Below are 12339 nucleotides of genomic sequence, written 5' to 3' on the forward strand. Positions count from 1 at the left end.
CAGCACCAGGAGGAAGTGGAACCCTCCTGGTTCCCATCACCCTTCCAAAAGGTGGTGGGAGATGGGCCTGATGGGCTGCCTCTGATGGGCATCTCTAACTTTTCAGAGAGCTGGCAGGATGCTGGGGCAGCCTAAGCAACACTGGCAGTGCTGAAGTGTGTCCTCTGTGCTCCGGGGGACAAAAAGTGCTCAGGGGAGACTTTTCTGTTTGGGACGGAATGAGCTTACCTGTGGGACTGGGCTGCTGGGGTTGTCCTGTTGCTGGTCTCACCTCCACCTGGGCTGTTGGAAATAGGAGGAGACATTGTTAGGCTATTTCCTGGAGCTGCTGGTCCAAAATCACACTAGGTTTTTCCTTCTGCTTGCATAGTTTGGGGATGCTGAGCATTCATTGATCAGCATGATGAGATGGGCCTGGTGAGGTGCACAGCACCTTGCTGTGAGGAGCAGACAGATTTGTGACAAAGAAGTGGCAAAAAAAGGGAAGAAAGCACAGCCAACGCCAGCGCATCAGAGCAAGTATTGGAGCCAGACCCAGAGGGTTAAAGCAACCCAGAAAGCCTGAGAGGGTCCCTCAGGACATCTCCCAAGTGGACTCAGGTAATGAATTTTCACTTCTGTACTTTCATTATCATTGTTCTTAGCTGGAGATTTACCATTTGTCCCCTGCCAGCTCTGCTGCACATTATTTGTGTCATTGAGATGGTGGCAAGGACGGTGCTGCTCATGCAGCTTTTCTGCTGGGCGCGTGATGGGCTCTGCTTCTGGGGCAGAGCCTGAGCAGGAGGGCTGCAGCCCCCGGGGCTGTGCTCAGCTCTGCTTCTCCTTGCCCAGAACAGTGGGAGGGTGCCCGTGCTGCTGAAGCCCTGTCCTGCCCCCGCTGCTCCCACCAAATGCATGCCTCGTGTTTAAGGGCGAGAGTGGACGAGCCTGGGTTCAGCACACCCAAAGTCAGTGGGAAAGGAGCGTTGGCCGGCAAGTGTTGTCTTTTTTTTTTTTTTTTCCCAGAAATATTTTGTTGCATCCTATAAAGTATCTACACCTTTTCAGAGAGGTGAAGAGGAGAGCAAATTCAGATTGCAGTGTTGCACTGCATGCAGGTGGCAGCACTTTTTGGTACCATGGCATTGGTTCCAGTCAAAAGCCCTTCCTCATTGTTTATGCTATTTATTAGTACACTGTTTCTGTAATTTTCTTGGAAACTACAGGACTGGGGAGGCAATGCTGGGTCAGTCCTGTATTGCTCCCTGGTACAATTTCTTTTGGAGTTTATCCTCTCCCCTTCAGTGAGATCAGCGAAAGTGATTTCCTTTTTCCTGAGCACCCCGGAGCAGAAGAGGGATGGCAGTGTGCTCCGTGCACTGGTGCTGTGCCTGAGGTTCACGCTTTGTGCCAGCACCTCCCCACCTCCTGCCAGCGCAGCTCCCGCAGGTGACTTACTGAGGTCGGTGGATTTGTCTTCCCCTTCATTCCAGCAGCAGCGGCACAGCCTGCAAGGACAACACAGCCGTCACCTTGTGGCCCAGGAGGGCACCTCTTGCTCTCCCGACCCGCGTCCCCATCCACCTTAGGGTTCCCAAGGAAAGGAAGACCCAACCAGACCCAACCCCATGGCACTGTACAGCTGCGGAAAATGAGGAGCGGTCCCTGTTCAAGTGTCTTCATTGCCCTAGAAGTATTGGTTTTGATAAGTGCTCCTGAAGCTGGCATGGTAAGGGCGGCTGCACCCAAGGGTGTTGAGCACCCTGAGTCTGGAGCTCATCTGCCCCAGCACTCTGGGGTGCCGTGGGCGCACGTGCCAGCACGCTGACAGCTCGCTGGCTTGTTGGAAAGCTTTGCGCTCCGTTCCGAAGCCGCTGCTAGCCTGTCCCAATTGGTGGCCAAATGTCAGTGGATTCAAATCGCTCGCAGCACTTCGGCAGCCAGCTCCGTGCTCTTTCCATCAGCACTGGCTCAGATGACAGGGCATGCTACCGACCCCCCGAGTATTATTATCGTTATTTATTTGTGTCGTGGCAGTGCCTAGGAACATCCCCGCTGTGGACCAGAGGCCCTTCATGCCCTGCACTACCACGGAGCAGGTCGTGCCATGAGCACTGCTGCGCACTGTGAGCACCCAGCGCTGCTGCAGCGGCCAGCAATGGGATGGCTGGGTGAAAGCAACAAGTCTGCAATCAAGTGTAACGGGAAGGAATCTTTTCCCTGGGTTTTGCTCTGCAAGACCAACTGTCTCAATTAGCTGGCTCCCCTTACAGTGTTTTTCAACTGTACAGAGACGAGCCAAGGACACATGAACGTAACGTGATCTAGGAAGATTCCCCGAGTGCCAGGAAGTTGGGGCCGCTCACCCAGCCACTGCGCTGCCTTTCTCTTTATGGATGTGCGCTGGCTCCCCTCTGAAGCTGCGAGAAGAGTGCTTAGGGCTTGCTCGTGCTCGCAGCTCTTCACATGAATGCTGCAGTAACTGGGCTGCCCATGGCTGGTCTCTTCCCTGGGGCTCTTTGCAAGACTCCGCTCTCCCACCCCAACCCCGCAGGGACCATGGGTCATTCTCCTTCCCAGTGCCCACCAGCTGCAGGAGGACTGTCTGGGCACAGACGTGCTGCCCTTGGCTCCACTCTGCCGCCTTCTGCCCCCTGTGCCTCATCCCCCCCTGTTTAGGGACAAACAGCAGCAATGGATGCTCCCCGAGACCTGTGGGCAGCAGGGCAAAACAAGGCTGCATCAGCAACCACCAGAAGAACAGGTAATTATTTGGTGATAACGAGGCTTCGGGCTATTTGCACGAGGTCCTGCTGGTGGCTCTGGTCCCTTTGCCTTCAGCTTTGCTCTCCCTGCTGGTGACTGCCCACGTCCCCCAGCCTGGTGCCTGTGCTGAAGAGGGATCACCACCACGCGTGGCAGGCAGGGGCACCGTGAGCCGCCGGCGGTGCCCAGGGCAGGCTGGTGACCTGCTCAGGACCCTGCTGCGAGGCAGGGAGCGCTGCCTTCGCCCCCCTGGCGTGGTGCCCTGCCCAGGTGGCACGGCAAAATCATGTGAGGCGAGGAGCTGGGGGCTGACAGCATCCCCCGGCCAAGTCATCATGACCATCTGCTCCGCACCGTGCCAGGCTGATGGCTGTTGCAAAGAGCGTGCGTGCCGCAGAGTGCTGGGGATCTGGCAGTAACAGGATCTGAAGGGCTTCGGAGAGGCGCTGACTCTGTCTTTTCAGCTCTGCCTTATGTATATTTATCTGCGTGTACAAATAGAGCGGGCGGGACGGTTGGGTTTCGCTCAGCTGTGCCGGGGCGGGATGGCCGAGCGGGTTGCTGAGGATGAAGCTCCCGGTGCCCCGTCCCTCTCCTGTCTGCCCCGGCCCTGTGCCCAGCCCTGTGCTGTGGGAAGCGTAGGGAGGGCGAGGCAGGGGGTCGGGCAGCCAACGCCTCGGTCAGAAACGTGACTTTTATCTAAAACTCACACCTTGGCGATGCAGAAAAAAGGCAGGAAAGGGCTTTCATTCGGTGCTGTGCCTTAGTCATCAAATACCTGACTCCACAGTTTGATTTCAGCCGAGCAAATTAATGCAGGCTGATGCAAGGTTTTCTCTCAAATCGTTTTTGATTTTTTCAGGAAAACGTGCTATCAAAGGTGGAAACTTGGCAAAAGGATGGAATGGGGACTGTGTGGGTATGGTGCACTGAGGGGCTCAGTGCAGCACGCGGCTGGGCTTGGGGCTGTCTGTTAGGAAATTTTCTAATGTTCTGTCTTTGAGCTTTAGTCCTCTTGTTTCTTTTAACTTATAAAAAGCGTAAGGCTGTTCCTAGCTCTGCCGAGAGCTTTCCTTTGTGAGGCTGCCCGGACAAACTTTGGGGACCTGCTCAGTGCTGGCTCTGGCCAGCATAAGCCGACGTTAACTCCAACCGAGATTCAAAGGCTTTCACGAACAGACTTAAAGCCCAAGGTCGCTGCAACACATCAGCATTGAAAAGAACCACTTAAAAATAAGTTGTGATAGCTGAATGGGATGCTCTCTGGCTGACCAAGCCCTGGGCACCTTGACTGGCTGTGACCTTGTGCTGATCTCCACGTGTCCCCACTTGATCATTTTCCTTCCCTCCAGGAGGCGATGTGAAAATGAGCGGGGTCACGTTTGCGAAGCAATCCCCTTCCCCTTGCTCCCTGCACCAGTTAATGAGCCACCAGCTCAGGTTTTAGTTGAGAAATGGGCTCCTAGTGCTTTTGGACTGAGGTGAGCTTGGATACATCACCTTTACGGTTTGGACACTGAAAGTCAAAGAAAAAGAAACCTAAACCCATTTGACTTAAAGGTCACGAGACTTGGTGTCATGGTATTTGGGGGTCTCGTGATTTTTAAATGTTAATGCTGCAAGCCCCGAGCCTGGAAATTCACTGCCAGTAGTTATCAGCGGTGACTTGGAGGCTCAAGTTGTTTCTAACCTGCTTCAGCAGAGGCTTGATGACAGAAAATGACCTGTGATCATGGCCTTCTGTACAAGGCCCATTACAAAGTACAAAACTGGAGAATTTCCCACACCCCAGAGAAGCCCCTCGAGCTGCTGCCCGTGTCCTGCAGGGCGAAGGGGCTTGTCCGGGACCTTGGGGCTGGGCTCAGAGCTGCGTTTCCCCCATCCCCTGATTTCCTGAGCCTGCCCCTCTCCCCCCTTCCCAGCCCCAAATCTGATACACGCATATACGAAATGCATATGGATAAAAAATACATATTTTGAAACACCCCAGGAAATAATTAACGGGGGGATACTACGAAAGGCCGGCCCCATGCCAGTGCCTGCTGATGGATGGAGCAAACCCCTGGGCATGTTGTTGTGGCCGACCTGCCCCCGGAGGGCTGCGGTGCACGGGGTCGCCTCGCTGCCCGCCGTGCTTCCTCCCCGGCAGCAATCACCGAGGGCATCAATTAGTCGGGAAAGGCAATGCTCAACAACTCAGTTTCTTAGTAACGCAGGCAAACGATTCGATGCTGCCATACATTGCTCAAACAAGGCGAATTTGTTTCCTGCACCTGCATGCAGAGGGGCAGGCGCTCAGTGGTGCAAAACCCGTCCATTAATCCGCGGGGCTGCGGGGAGCACCGGCTCCTGCTCATGGGGTGCCTGCCCGCGTGGTGCAAGCCCTGTGCTGCCATTAGCACCTGATTAATTCCCGTGCTTTTAAGGAAATGAAGCCATGCAGAAATCTGCCACCAGTAACAAATTACGCGGTGCTGGTGCCCCCAGATTAATGCTTCGGGAAAAAGTACTCTGCCTCAGACGCAGAGTGCTTTTCTGCCCTGAGTGAGTTTGTTGCTGACAGCAAACCAAGACCGCTGTCCTGCCCTGAAGCTGCTAAACCGGCATTCAGACACCATCCAGAGCGGCAAAGGGGAAAAGCTCTTCAAAACGGGGATTTTTTTGGCAGCCTGCCATGCCCGCCCTGCTCGCCGTTACCTCCTTGCCCAGGTGGAGCAGAAGCTCCTGATGTTCCCCATGCAGGTTGGGTGCGAAGGAGACCTTGCTGTGTGCGGAACGGGACAGCGTATGGCCGGAGGAGGAAGCAGGAGCAGCACGCACTGACACCGGGCTGATCTTTGCACCGTGAACCCAAGTGACAGTGCCTTTGCGGGGAAGGTTGGCTTACCTGGCCAGGCGTGGTACCAACGCACAGGGCAAGTTGTTGGTTTTTTTTTTTTTTCTTTTTTTCTGCTGCCGCAAGCACTGGAGATGCGTGTGGCCGCACCAGGAAATACTGAGGTGCATGACCAGGGTGCGGGACGGGGCAGCGGTGCCGCAGGGCGGTGGCACCCACTATCTGCAGGGAGGGGACGGTCACATACCTGGGCTGTGCCTGGCTTTAATGCCCTCGGGCTCTCAGCTCGCCAGGCTTGGCTCAGAACCAGCCAGGATTCTGCTGTTTGTGCTTTCTTTGAATGCCACCAGCTCTTGCCTGGGGAAGACACATCAGCCGGCCTCGTGCCTGCTTGGCAGGTGGGCAGGGGCATCGTGCACAGCCCCCGGGGTGAGCCCAGCGATGCGCCCAGCTGCCCAGGGCTCCGTCTGTCTCGGTCGGTGCCCAGAGACGAACTCCAGAACGGGGAAACAACGGGACTTACCGGGAAGGGAGCCGGGGCCGGTCTGCCCTACCCCACGGAGCTGCCGGGCGGCCGGGAAGGAGAAGGCACGGCTCCTCAGGGCTCCCCCAGGGCTACGTCGGGGCTTCCCCGGGGCTTCCTCATGGCTCCCCACGGCTGTCTCACGTCTCCCCCATGACTTCCCCATGGCTCCCTGTGTCTTCCCCGTGGCTACCCGGTGTCTCCCCATGACTGCCCCGCACCTCCCCGTGTCCCCTCCCCTCCCCACGCTCCCCCAGGCGTCCCCGTGCCTCGCACCCTCTCCCACCTCCTCCCCCCGCGCTCTGTACATCCGCCTGTCCCGGCGTGGGTTGGGGCCGCCTCCAGTACCGCGCACTCCCCGAAAGTGACGTCACACCCAGTGACGTCACGCCCGTCTCGCGACGTCACGCCCCCGCTCGTGACGTCACGCCCCCCCCCCCCCGCCCCGTGACGCGGCGCCGCCGTCACTCCCTCCCTCCCCGCCCGCGGCCCCGCCTCCGACCGCCGGGGGGCGCCCTCGGCCTTCGGACGGCCGCGGCGGGGGCGTGGCCGGCGGGCGGCGGGCGGGGCGCGGCGATTGGCGGGCGGGCGGCGGGGGCGTGGCCGGCGGGCGGGCGGCGGGGGCGTGCGGCGGCGGCGTGGCCGCGCGTCCCACTCGCGGCTGCGATGTGAGCCGGGCGGGCGGCGCGGTCCCGCGGCTCGGCTCGGCGCGGCCCGGCCCGGCCCGGACCGGCGCGGCCCGGCTCGGCTCGGCTCGGCCCGGCTGCCTCCCGCCGCCCATGCCCGCCCGCCGCCGGCGGCGCCCGACGCCTGCGGAGCCCCGCGCGGTGCCCGCGGAAGGCCGAGGCGGAGCGGCGGGGGACGCCGGCCCGGGGGGGCGATGGCTGCGGGTCTGGTGGCGCTGCTCTGCCTGGCCGCCGCCGCGGCCGCCGTGGAAGGTGAGGCTGGGGGCGACGCGGGGGGACGGGGGTCGGGGCGGCCGCTGTCCCGTTGCCGGCGGGGGGTGGTGGCGGGGAAGCTCCGGTGCCCGCTTTCCCCCAGTAGCCGGGGAGCAGCCACCGGGATGCTCGGCGCTGAGCCCCCTCCCCGCCGTCGCCGTGCTCGGTGCGGGGAAAAAAAAAAAGCACTGAGGAAGCCCCCCCGGCTTCTGGCCGTCCCGGGGGGGACGAGCCGCCCGCCGCGCCGCGCCGTGCCCCCCGTAACCTGTTGAGGAGCGCCGCGGGTCCCGCGGAGCGCAGCCCGGCAGCGGCAGGGCGGCCGCGCTCGGTCCCTGCCTCCCGAGCCTCGTTACCCGGCCCTGGGACGTGCCCCCGGCGCTGCCAGCAGCTTGCCCTCCGTGCACCTTGCGGGCTGGCGGCGCCCGGCTCGCCCGCTTGTGCCCGAGCATCCTCGCAGCGTGGCAGCGCTTTGCCACGCGTGGCTTCGCCGCCCACGTTCCGCCGGGCGCCCGGCTGCTCCCCCTTCGCGTTTCAGGTGCTCCCGGGAGCGAAGCGATGCCAGGAGCCAGCGCTCTGCCTCTCCGTGCCCCGCTCTCGCTCGGGGAGCGCCGGCGTGCTGGGCGTCAGCTGAACCCGCTGCGATCGCCCGGAGCGTGGCAGGCTGGCGGCACGCCTCGTAACTCTGCGGCTGCAGGAGTTTTGGGGTGTCGGCAGGTCAGCCGAGAGACAGAGCCGGCCCTGGTTCGTCTGCCTACCTGCTCGCCTGCCTGTCGGCTTCCTTGTGCACGGAGCGAGCCCGGAGAGCTGGCGTAGCTCTGCTTTGGCTGCTCCGTGCACTTATCTGCTGCCTGCCTGCCTGCCCGGAGAGGACCGGGGACAAGGGTTTGGTGCCGGGTTGATGTGCCGGAGCTGGTTCCTGCAGCCTGTGAGCCCCGTGGGCATCCTCCCCTCCTCGGCTCGGGGCATGCACATCTGGTGCTCGCGTCAGTTGGGTTTCCCCTGCTTCCACCTAACACTGCCGCGGTGAGCAGGGCGAGAGCCACCTCCACGGGGGCTGTTCCTGCTGCTGTGCCCAGAGCAGAGCCAGAGCTAAGTCTCGAGATGTTGCAAGCCCTGGTCTTCTGTGCCAGCCCGTAGCCATCCCTTTATTTATTTATTTTTTGCACAATCTGGAAAAAGGAAACCTAAGGGGAAGAACCGGAGTGCTGGCATGACGAGTGAGCCCAGATCTCATCAGCCTGGAGGGAGAGCGTTTTGTTAAGTCATGGGAAACGGGCCCTCGCCCGCAGATGCCTGTGCTGCTTTTTTTGACTAATTGCTGGTATCACTGACTCATTATTCCTCGTCTCGGTTGCCTTCCTGTTTCCCGCGTGCTTCGAGACTCGGGGATGTAGGCGATGGGAGGACGAAGTTTTGGCGGCCCTCCGTCACTTCCCACCAAACGCGCCGGGCGCACAGCAAACCCGTCTCGCTGGCACTGCTCCTGCGGCTGAATTTCATCTTGCTTTTTTTCCTTAAGATGCAGGTCTTTTTTTTTTCTTGCCTTAATTAAGGCTTTGAATTTCAATTTCCCTGAATGCAGCGCAGCATGCTGAAAGTTGAATAACTTACAGTGCTCTGGTGGCCTGTTAGAGGTGAAAACAAGTGCCGGTAGTGATGGAAAGATCAGAAAAGCAGCGCTGGAGGGGGAAAGCCTGTGAGCTGGGCTGCCGTCACTGGTATTTCTGTGCCGCTGAAGATGCTCTTGGAGCAGCTCATGCAAAGAAAGGCCATGGAGGAGCTGTAGAAGGGCAGGTGCGGAGGATGTGAGGTCTGGGCTACGCTGTTTCTGCCTGCGCTGCAGTTGGTACCCAGCTGAACTCAGGAGCTGCGGACTCGTGGGGTGCCCTCAGGAGGATGCTGCAGCGCTCCGTCCTCTCTAAACACATGCAGCGGCAGAGTGGTCACTTAACAGCGCGGCGAGGCTGAGTAAATAGTTTGGGGGGGGGGGGGAGTGTTTTCCCCAAGTATTCATTAGGATTTGAAATTTAACCTTGCTTGCTTTCTGCAAATATTCAAGCCATCGAGCTTTACACGCATGAATACTTGCACAAGGAAAACGTTAAGCTGGGATGTTTGCTGCGGTGTGGAGTGGCACGTTCTGGGCTGCGGCGCTGGAAACCCAGAGCCTGTGCGGCGGGGCTAATGCAGGGACCTTGTGCTGTAGGAACTGGAGTGCCTGTGGAGCTGTGGCTGCCAGCCATGGCGTGTTTTTTGGGGTGTTTTCTGTCACCAGGCGTTTTTCCAGCAAGTTGCATGATGAGAAATGGTGAGAAAAATGGGATGTGCATTTGTAAAAGCCAAAAGCCCTGCGCTTTATCTATTTATTTCTCGTAACTTTTGAATTATTAAAGTGCGTTCAGCGAAGATTAACTCGCTCTGCTCAATATTTATTATTGTTTCATTTCAGTGGAAGTTGGGACTCATAGAGCTGTGATAAATGGCCTGAAAGATTCTGCAGTTTCCTTACAGTGAATCTAAATATCCCTGTACCCTTTGCTGAAAAAGCTGAACTGTAATTTCCTACAGTAATGCCGCTTAGTGAATTATAACCATGTGTGTCGGGGTGTGTGTGTCTGCTTTTCCTCCCAGCCCTTTGCTGGGGGAATACCACTGACCCCAGAAAACCTCGCAAAACCTGGCACCCGCTGGCCTGGCAGTCAGAGCGTGGTCCCTGCTCCGCAGGATGGGTGGCAGCCGTGCCCTGTGAGCATCCCCGGCCAGGTCCAGAGGGAGAAACCCAGCCCGCTTATAGCGAGTGTCGTCCCTCCTCTGAATAATTGAAGAGCCTTCCTGTTGAATATTTAATTACAATAATATTTGGTTAGCAGGGATTGTTGGTCTCCTTTTGTGCAACTGAGAGTTGTTGTGAGAAAACAACCAGTTAAAAAAAAAAAAAAAAAGCTGTTGTCTATGATCATTGATTTTATTTTTCTTTTTAACTAATCAGTTATTCAGTCGAAATTGGTTAATTAGCTCGATTTCATTAAGGCTCTTTGGCATTTAAACTCGATGTTTCTAAATAATTATAGTTTTGCCCACTAAACCTGCAGCCCGGTGTGACCTAATTGCTGTTACCGCGGCCTGCCTGTAATGAGTTGCTGCTGGGCCGGAGGAGATGACGGTTCAAAGGGAAGGGGCCTGCACCCCAGCACCACTCCAGCAGGAGCAGGGAAGGTTTGGATTGGATATGGGGAAGAATTCCTTCGTGGAGAGGGTGTCCAAGCATTGGAATGGGCTTCTTGGGGAAGGGGTGGAGTCCCCATCCCTGGAGGCAGGGGGTGCAACGTGCAGATGTGGCCCTGAGGGATGTGCTTGAGCAATGAGACTTGGAAGGTCCGCTTGATGGTTGGATTTGATGATCTTGAAGGTCTTTTCCAACCTAGATGGTTCTATGATCATATTGCTTCAGGACTGCTGCTTTGAGCTTCAGCCTAAAGGGAAGGAGCAGGGCTGGATTCGGGGATGCTCCTTGGGGGGATGCTCCCTCTGGCATCCCTGCATGTCTTCGGGGCGGGTGAGAGGCGATGGCAAGCTCTGTCCATCCAAGAGAATGGTTTCGGATAACAATTGTGACTTGCTTGTATTCGTTAATAAGCAGGCAGATTCCTTTCAAGGGCTTTGCGAAGTAGAGGGGGGAAAAAGTATTAAGGTTTTTTATTTATTTACTTATATATTTTGATTTGGAAATAACTATGCTGAGTAATTAGGGACTAGGAAGGCCTCAGGTATGTGCTTGTTAGCGCAGTGAAAGAAGCGTTTAATATCTGGGGAGGCATCCAGGCAGCATCGCTGGTATTCAGAACTGATTAAGCTATAATTTATGTTGCAGCGAGGCAAAGTGGTTGCTGGGAATAGGCAAGAGGCTGCGGAAATCCTCGCTTTCAGGCAATTTCCTTGCATCTGAGGTGGGGGCTTTGTCACAACTTGAATTGTTTAATATTGCACTCCTGCTTTCTCCCAGTTATGGAGTCCTGTTCCTGTCAAAACCAAACCGCTGACGTCCCAGACACCCAGGTTTTGGTTACTCAAACCCAACCAACTCTTCCTTGGGTTGCTTTGAGGTTTTGGTGTCTGTATCCAGCTCTGTTTCTGTTTATTTCCTTACTTGGGCCTCCACGCGTGAGTCACGCCCCTCTGCCAGAAACACGTTTTGTGTCAGCCCCCTTCCTGTTGGTGCCAAATCCTGCACCTCAGGTGGAGGCATTGGGATGGGGAATGGTGAGGACTGAAGTTTTATAGAGTTTTTTAGTATTTTATTTTTATTTTGCAGTCAGATGCAGGGCTTTGATTACTGGAGGCCTCCACTTGCTTCAGCCAAGGCCTAGCCACAGGGGCTGAACCGACTCATTAACATCCTTGTGAGGATCCTGTTGATGTGGGGATAATTGCTTTTTGTTCAAAAGAAGTTAAATCACCACAGAGGAGCTGGGAGGGTGTGAATTACATCTTCCTCAGGCAAATAAGGAGCCAGCAGAAAAGTTGAAAAGGGAGTGCTGGACTTGAGGTGGGATGGAAAAGGAAGAGGTGCAGGGTCCTGCCAGTTTGGCCACAGGAGGTTGCTGGGCATTTTTTATTTTTAATTTTTAATTTTCTCTTTCTAACCAGAACTGCTATTCATATCTTGGGCCAGGTGAGAGGCTGAGCAATTTGGAGGAGCTGGACTCTTGGGAAGTCCTCCTGGTATCTGGTGCTGGAGGACAGCCACGTGCCTGTGGAGGGACTTGAGCCCTGGTGTCCTAGAGACAGCCGTTGGGGAAGTGGGCTTCTGATGCCCTTGGCCTCACAATAAGACCTGTGCTCTTAAGTCCAGGAGGTTCCCTAAATCCACCTCGCATTGCTGTCTAACCTCGGGAGTGTCTCTTGGAGCTGGAGGAGATCAGGCAAACTTGAAGCAATGGCTTCAGTTCTGTAAGTCTGAAGCAGAGGAGGAAGTGCTGGAAGTCGGGCATATGGACGAAGGAGCAATGGGATATTTCCAGAGAGTTCTGTGAGGCATCAGCTGTGCTTTTAATTTGAAACAAATGTGTTTGAAATGAACAAAACTTAGCTTTTCAAGATTACCAGAACAGCTGGCTGTATTGCCAGAAGTACTTCATGCAATGTTTCCAAGCATTAGAAGACCTCTGCACTCGAACTGCCTCATGCTGTATACCCCCGGTGCTGTGTGTGTTTTGCTCTCCCATGGTGTGCAGCAGCTCGGAGGAGCTGTGGCTGTGTGGCTGCTCTGCCCCTGCATTAATTATTTTTGAAGT

At 56.7% G+C, this 12339-nt stretch overlaps 1 protein-coding gene across 2 annotated transcripts in view; it reads left to right on the forward strand.

Annotated features, from left to right (window-relative positions):
• The first annotated feature begins 6961 nt into the window (after positions 1–6961).
• EPHB1 (EPH receptor B1) overlaps positions 6962–12339 on the forward strand; it is a 52122-nt gene continuing 46744 nt past the window's right edge. For both annotated transcript variants that reach the window (XR_004778312.2, XM_035544986.2), the window contains exon 1: positions 6962–7045. Coding sequence is in view for 1 of the 2 variants with exons in the window: in XM_035544986.2 (XP_035400879.1) it covers positions 6988–7045 (58 nt within the window). In the remaining variant the exon portion in view is untranslated. The remainder of the gene's footprint in view (positions 7046–12339) is intronic.

The sequence above is a fragment of the Cygnus atratus genome, chromosome 9 (genome assembly GCF_013377495.2).
Source record: "Cygnus atratus isolate AKBS03 ecotype Queensland, Australia chromosome 9, CAtr_DNAZoo_HiC_assembly, whole genome shotgun sequence".
NCBI lineage: Eukaryota > Metazoa > Chordata > Aves > Anseriformes > Anatidae > Cygnus > Cygnus atratus.